Genomic DNA, 7,231 nt, shown 5'->3' with positions numbered 1-7,231 from the left:
AAAATATATAAAACTAAATATAAATTTAAAATTAAACATATTTTTATAAAGTATGAAAGTGTTTTTAATTTATATAGCCATCAAATAAATAATAATAATAAAAAAAAGAAAGTTCGTTTTACCCTGTGGTACAGCTTGTGTTTGGTGTTTAGGACCTCGAGGTAACTCAAGTTTTGCTTGAAGATGTGAATGTCCGGTTGCAGAAAAGACTGACCAAATGCCTGCAAATCAAATACATAACAGCATTTCCAGAACGAGAATGTTCTCTTAAAGAGACAGTGGCAAGGAAATGAACACAAAGAGTATGTTGCCATATGGCTACACCATGCGGTAGAGGGTTAAATTGTATGAAACAACATTCTAGGAAACACTGAATAATATCCAGACTATAAAAGCCAAAAACATTGAATTGAAACGGTTGATTGATGTGGTTCTTCATAATGAATGAATCAATCTCTGAATCAGATCAGTATGGAAGGGATGTCACTGCTTGATGCTTCTACAAAGCAGACATGTTTTTAGGGCAGTTGATACCTGCATGGCAGCGATGAACTGCGCTTGGTTCTCAATCAGTTCTTCTGCTCCGGTTCTCTGAACACTGCTCAACACTGAGCTCTTGAAGAAGAACCTCCAGTTCTGATGGAGAATCTGAAAGAGCAGCTCGAACATCTCGGCTTTCACATCTGGACAGGAACGCTGCGGAACACAGAGACCAAGATCAGCAAATCACAAAAACTTCCAGAAAGAGGAATGTTAAGAGACCTTTAGATCGCTAAAACCCTTTTTGATTTGAATGAAACCATTTTTATTCTTGAAATAATGAGAACATAACATAGTAAGTGTTTGTATTTAATGTTTCTGCCCAACAACAATTAGCATTTGTCTTGTAGATGCTAATTTATTAAATGTTTTGCATTCTGGTTTCTACCCAACAAATGTTTGTCATTTTTACAGAAAAAAAAAAAAAAACTCTTCAAATGCTACAGTAAAAACTAAGTGGTTAATTGGTTAATCATGTTATCTTGCCACATACTGAATGAAAAACTGTAAATGGTTTAACATCACATATGTAATTTTACTGTAATAAAGTGAAATTTTTGCAAGTAAAAATTATAATTACCATATAAAACCGTAATAGGACATTCCCATAAGTCCCAGTGAGACACACTGCATAGAATTATTTTGTGTACATTTTGTTTGTTTCTTATTTTTATTATCATCAGCTGTTATTAGCATGTTTGTGTATTTGTGCTACATAAAATTAAGCATTTAAATGTCATCTTTTTCGGACATATTATTGGGTAATATAGAGTGACAACTGATATTTATGCATTTTATGTATTTCATGAAAGCAGTCTGCTATAGTGTTGTAAAATTGTATTGATTTACATTATAAGCGTTCAGAATTTCATCTTTTTGCCAATATACATATCAGCATATTTTGCCGTTTGAACCTCTGAATAAAATTAAGTTGTTGTTTTTTTTACTCAAAAGTATGAGCTCCATATTATCACTATATCAAACTTTAAGAACTATAAAAGCTGGTGTATCAAATATAATACTAAAAAAACATTTTTATGGTTTTGTCAAGTTCAACAAACAATTCCATTTTAAAATAAATTGGACCAAAAAAAACAATATGCCCTCCCATAATCATAAACATATTCTTACAGTGAATTTCTGGCAACCACAGCTGCCATTTTTTTTTTTTTTACACAATAAATTAAACTGCTACTGTGTATTATGCTGGAAAATCAATCTGAAGCACTCTGAGGTTTAGGTGTCTGTTATTCAGGTCTCATACCTCTGACACTATTGGGTACACCTGATCCAAACAAAGGCTGAGGATGCTGGGTAGCAGAGGTTTGAACGTCTGCCCGGGTTCTTGAACCACCACCTGAAACAATCATACAAAGATAAACTGTGAATGACATGTTTAATAAACACAGAAACCCAAACGCAAACGTGGCTTTTATTCCATTTACCTGCAGAATCTTGAGAAACTTCTGAACCACTTTGGAGCCAGAGCTGCCCTCCTGTAAGATGCTCACCGCCAGCTGCTCTCTGAGGAACACGGTGAAGATGATTGATTAGCACTCATACACATTCAGAAACAACTGCTTGTGGCTCTCAGTGTCAGCACAAGCTGTGAAGGTCACCTGGTGAACATGCTGAGGAAGGTCTGGATGATCTGCTCTGTGAAGGCCACGCCCATCTGCACACGCAGCGCTTGAAACAGCGTGAGAAAGAAACTCAGCATCTCATCCGTCACATCTGAGAGAGAGAAGACGTCAGAACAATCAAACTGAACAAATATGATTATGACACTCAAAGGCAGTGAAGATGGTTGTCGTCATAAATGCTGATGAAAGTCCACTGGCTGTAAAAGTGATGGTTTAGTTACCTGGCTGCTGAATGAAGAGGGGAAAGAGCGCGAGTGTGACCTGGACAGACTCCTGCAGGCTGTGGTAACAGATCTGACGGGATTTGGTGGCCTCTACTGATATACTGTCCACCAGATCCCTCAACACACACAGAGTCTGCTGGATCACCGCTTTACCTGAGGGACACAGAATGATTTCATTTATTAGCATTTAAAGATTAACTGGTAAAAAGCAAGCCTTTAAAAATATATCTATATACAATTTTATATAGATATAATTTTATTTTAATATTTTATTTTAGCTATTTATTTTACATTTATTCAGCAGCAAGGACATTTTGAATTGATCACAATATTGAATTCAAATTTAAAAAAAAAATTCAAATAAATGCTCAACTTAAAAAAATAAAGGAAATAACCAAGTAAATAAATAGATAAATAAATGAGTGAGTGAGTGAATTTGGGGTTGGTAATATGTAGTAAAATTGTTTCATGTTTTTTTAAATTAGTCTCTTATGCTCACCAAGTCTGTATGTAATTTGATGAAAAATATAATAAAAACAGTAATATTGCAAAATACTATTACAATTTAAAATAGCGGTTTTCTATTTTAATATATTTTAAAATGTAATTTATTCCTGTGATCAAAGCTGAATTTTCAGCATCATTACTCCAGTCTTCAGTGTTACATGATCCTTCAGAAATATCTATATTATAATATCTAGAAATATCTAATATACAACTTGCTGCTCAAGAAGCATTTCTTCTTCTAATTATTATTAATGTTGAAAACAGTTGTGCTACTTCAAAGTTTTCTGAAGACTGTGATCATTTATTTTTCAGCACTCTTCGATGGATAGAAAGTTCAAAAGAACAGCATTTATCTGAAATAGAAATGATTTTCTGTCACTTTAAATCAATTTAATGCATACTTGCGGAAATAAAAGTATTTCTTTCTTTTAAAAAAATCTTACGGACCCCATACTACAGTATAACTACTAATCATCAGTTTCTCTGAGAAGGGTCTGGCTGCAGACTTGCACTCTCAGACACTTGTGCTTCCGCAACTGACGTCACTTGCAGACTTTATTTTTTATTTTGTTCTATTTATTGATTATTTTTTGTTTGAATCTCTCAACATTTTACAACAGTAGCCAGGTGGTGAAGACAAGAAAAATGAAATTAAATTACGAAGCACTCTCCGCTACCTGCGACGTCACTTGCAATCGACACAAATCGTGCGTGTTGCCAATGGAGACAAGACGCTGTGGTGGTGATTAAACGATTAAAACTAATTTAGTAGCCTACTATAACGTACAGGGTCCTGCAAGAAAAAGACAAGACCCGCAAATCTGTGGCCACAGAACAGCAGAATACGAACGCATGCGCAAAGTCTCTCGTTAAGCGTTTTCCTCCCGTAGAAAAACATAAACACTTAATATGGCTTAATGTATTAAGATGCTATTAAAATATCAAATTCAATATACAGTTTATTAATATAATTAATGTGTATTGTATTTTCCTCCCATACCGATTTGTGTCGATTGCAAGTGACGTCGCAGGTAGCGGAGAGTGCAAGTGGCGATTGCAAGTGACTTCGTAATTTAGTTTCATTTTTCTTGTCTTCACCACCTGGCTATGGTTGTAAAATGTTGAGAGATTCAAACAAAAAATAATTAATAAATAGAACAAAATAAAAAATAAAGACTGCAAGTGACGTCAATTGCGGAAGCGCAAGTGTCTGAGAGTGCAAGTGCAAGTCTGCAGCCAGACCCTGTTGGTTGCTCTTACTGTTGGGGTGATGGCTGGGTGGGCGGGGCAGGAGGCGGTACTGCTGCGTCAGACTGCTGAGAAGCCGCGTGTGATTGGCTGAGCGGCTCTGCCACTGCTGCTCTGCCTCCGGCAGACTGGGCCACGGCAACAGCAGCATGTTTGACAGAGCTCGACACACGAGGACGTGAGCCTGGGACAAAAACAACAAACATTACATCACAAACAAATACAGCTGGAGCCAAGTACAAACTGTGCCACGCTGTCCTGTTTTCCAAAGACGGACCAATATAAACCCACCTCCTGAGGTAATCTGTGGTTATGATTCTCCGTGATCAGGTTGAAGATATTCTGCGCCGCCGGCAGCGACACCAGGAACACCGGTCGCACGGTGGTCGCCATGGAGACCAGGAGATGGCACGCAGATAAGAGCAATTTCTCTGGAACCTGCGGCACACAGAGATCAGGCAGATTAGCATTTTCTCAGAGTCAAAGAATGAGGAAAAACGGGTTTGAACAGAATAAACCTAACAATCTAGTGAAACTGTAAATCTTAACACACAGAGTAATGTTTTAGTTTCAAGACAACCCACCAACTAAATATATAGCAATGGACATTAGTACTAAAAACCTTGATATGAAGACTTCATGACTGAATGAATTATGACAGTGTTTACTTTATGGTGTTTATATTGTAATATTTTATCTCCCTTTTCGGTTTGAAAGAGGAGCTGGTAGTAGCAAAACATACTAATTTCAAAATTAGAGTCCCAGTGTATTTCAGGTTGTTAAAATGTAAAATGTTATTCTTTCATTCTTTTCCTGGACATTTTTCTGGTATTTTGGTTGAAAAATACAGTAAAACAGTAATGTTGTGAAATTATTACATTTTAAAATAACTTTCTGTTTTAAGATTTTAAAATGATGTAATGCTGAATTTTCAGTAGTGCTGGGCGGTATACCGGTTCATACCAAACACCGGTGTTTAATTTTGTTATGATATGAATTTTTAAAATACCACAATACCGGTGTATGTCACTTAAACAACGTTCGGAACGCAGCACTGTTTGAAAGGGGTCCCTTTTCACTGTGTCACTGCCAATATGAATGTGTATATATTGAACAAAACATGTTTTGAGTGTTTTAAACTTGCAGTTACAATGTCCTACTTTAAATGAGCCTTGAAGATCATTCATAAAGATCAAATCACCTTGGCATTGATGAGAGGGGTCGTGGCGGCCATGCTCGATCTGATGAGGTCCACAAATTGCGTTTGATCTTGTTGTCGCTGCACCTCCCCGCAAAACTGAGCCAGCCAATGAGAATACGCCTGCAGAGCAGCCAATGACTGTGCATGCCTGCACAATACAGAGATGTTTAAAGCATGATTATAAACAATCCACCTTTATGTTAACTGATGGCAAATAGCACTTTGAACAGAGTTTATGACTACTTACACGTCTATAAGGTCCGGTTTGAGCACTGAAGGAACAGCCATTTCTACATCGTACAGGCTGATCTGAGAACCGTAACACGACACTTCCACCAATCTGAGATGACAAACACAATGCCATTACTTATTTCAGTCAGCTAGTAACATTTGACCAAACAGCACTCACCTCTGTATTAATAATTCAAGCTATTATTATTCGGTCATTAATAATTCCTAAATGTTTACCATGATGTTTATCTAAAAATGTAAAGTTGTATATTACTTTGACACCCTGTGTTGGCCAAAACAAGGAAATACTTTCAAATTGTGAAAGTAAAACTAAAACTTCTGTTTTTCTTTAATTAAAATGGGGATTTGGACACCATATAAAAGGAAACAATTTATTTTGCCAAGTTTAAACTGTTTCCATTGTATCAAAACTTAAACAATACTAAGTCATACAAATGTCCTTGCAAAAAAAGAAAAAAGAAAAAAAAATAGGAGTCTTAAAGGAGCCATAAAAAGTCTTTCATAACTTAAACGGTATTGCAAAAGTCTTAATACTCACTTTAAGGGGATTTACATTTGGAAATAGAAAAACAGGAATCACAGTATGGCCTAATGTGATTATTAAACTTCAAAAGGCAATGATTTAATTAAATAAATGTGAACACTGAACATTCAAAGTCAAACCTGTTGCACTTTCTACAGGCTAGTAACTAGTCATAGTAATGCCTGTCTTAGAAAACTCTACTAATATTGTAATTTGAGGTATAAAATGGCATAAAACATGTGCAAACACAGAGGACAATAAACATACACATAAGGAGGGAGTGTTGTTGTTAAAAGAGGAATTGGCAATAAGGAACTGACCTCTGCACGATGGCGAGAGCGTCGTTAAAGCGAGCGGAGAAAACGTCCCCTGTGAAGAACTCGGCCAGACGTCCCACGGCCTGCAGAAGAGAGCTCAGGTCTCTGAGAGCGCAGTGCAGCTTTCTGCAGTCGGCCTCTGCTGTGATGTTCAGCCTGCGACCTGTTCTCATGCACACACACACACACACACAGAGAGAGGTGTGAAACCACTCAATAACAGCTGACAGCAGCTCACCAGCCACATGAGAACAGAACCGCCACTAATAACCATCAGAGCGAACATTACAAGACCAGATACAAGAGATGTAATGATTCACTCAACTCACGGTTCGATTCATGATTTTTTTTTAACAAAATGAGATTTAATACAAATTATAAATTAAATGTGTCCTTTTATTATTGCTTGGACAAAATGCTGCACGTTTCTTTGTGAAATTGAAATATAACACTATAATAATATACTAATATAGCACTTGCATATTATTGCTCTTTTGTTAGTTTTGATTGCTTCTATTGTCCTCATTTGTAAGTCGCTTTGGATAAAAGCATCTGCTAAATAACAAAATTTAAATATAATGTAAATGTAAATAACAAACCTAAATTTAAATTTTAAAACAAATCAAATAAGTAACACAAATATAAAATAAATCTCTTCATATAAACAAACTAAGGCTTTGTCTGTGCTCTTTCCATTTAAAATTAGAGGCAACCACTGCATTTTAATCATGATCCAAACAAAGATGCTGCATACATGCAACATGAGCAGTTTTAAA

General features: G+C 36.1%; 1 protein-coding gene across 1 annotated transcript in view; it reads right to left on the bottom strand.

Annotated features, from left to right (window-relative positions):
• LOC107715628 (exportin-6) overlaps nucleotides 1-7,231 on the bottom strand; it is a 27,406-nt gene that overhangs the window by 3,650 nt on the left and 16,525 nt on the right. The window contains exons 12-22 of the mRNA XM_016521785.1: nucleotides 6,459-6,618; nucleotides 5,611-5,703; nucleotides 5,364-5,511; nucleotides 4,454-4,600; nucleotides 4,175-4,346; nucleotides 2,405-2,560; nucleotides 2,160-2,274; nucleotides 1,986-2,064; nucleotides 1,805-1,897; nucleotides 535-696; nucleotides 123-221 (exon numbers count right to left, since the gene is read on the bottom strand). Of these exons, the coding sequence (XP_016377271.1) occupies nucleotides 123-221; nucleotides 535-696; nucleotides 1,805-1,897; nucleotides 1,986-2,064; nucleotides 2,160-2,274; nucleotides 2,405-2,560; nucleotides 4,175-4,346; nucleotides 4,454-4,600; nucleotides 5,364-5,511; nucleotides 5,611-5,703; nucleotides 6,459-6,618 (1,424 nt within the window). The remainder of the gene's footprint in view (nucleotides 1-122; nucleotides 222-534; nucleotides 697-1,804; nucleotides 1,898-1,985; nucleotides 2,065-2,159; nucleotides 2,275-2,404; nucleotides 2,561-4,174; nucleotides 4,347-4,453; nucleotides 4,601-5,363; nucleotides 5,512-5,610; nucleotides 5,704-6,458; nucleotides 6,619-7,231) is intronic.

This window comes from Sinocyclocheilus rhinocerous, unplaced genomic scaffold (assembly GCF_001515625.1).
Source record: "Sinocyclocheilus rhinocerous isolate Xijiao unplaced genomic scaffold, SAMN03320098_v1.1 scaffold239, whole genome shotgun sequence".
In the NCBI taxonomy this organism is placed as follows: domain Eukaryota; kingdom Metazoa; phylum Chordata; class Actinopteri; order Cypriniformes; family Cyprinidae; genus Sinocyclocheilus; species Sinocyclocheilus rhinocerous.
The sequence above is the reverse complement of the archived record's forward strand: the minus strand, read 5'-3'. Positions and strand labels throughout refer to the sequence as shown.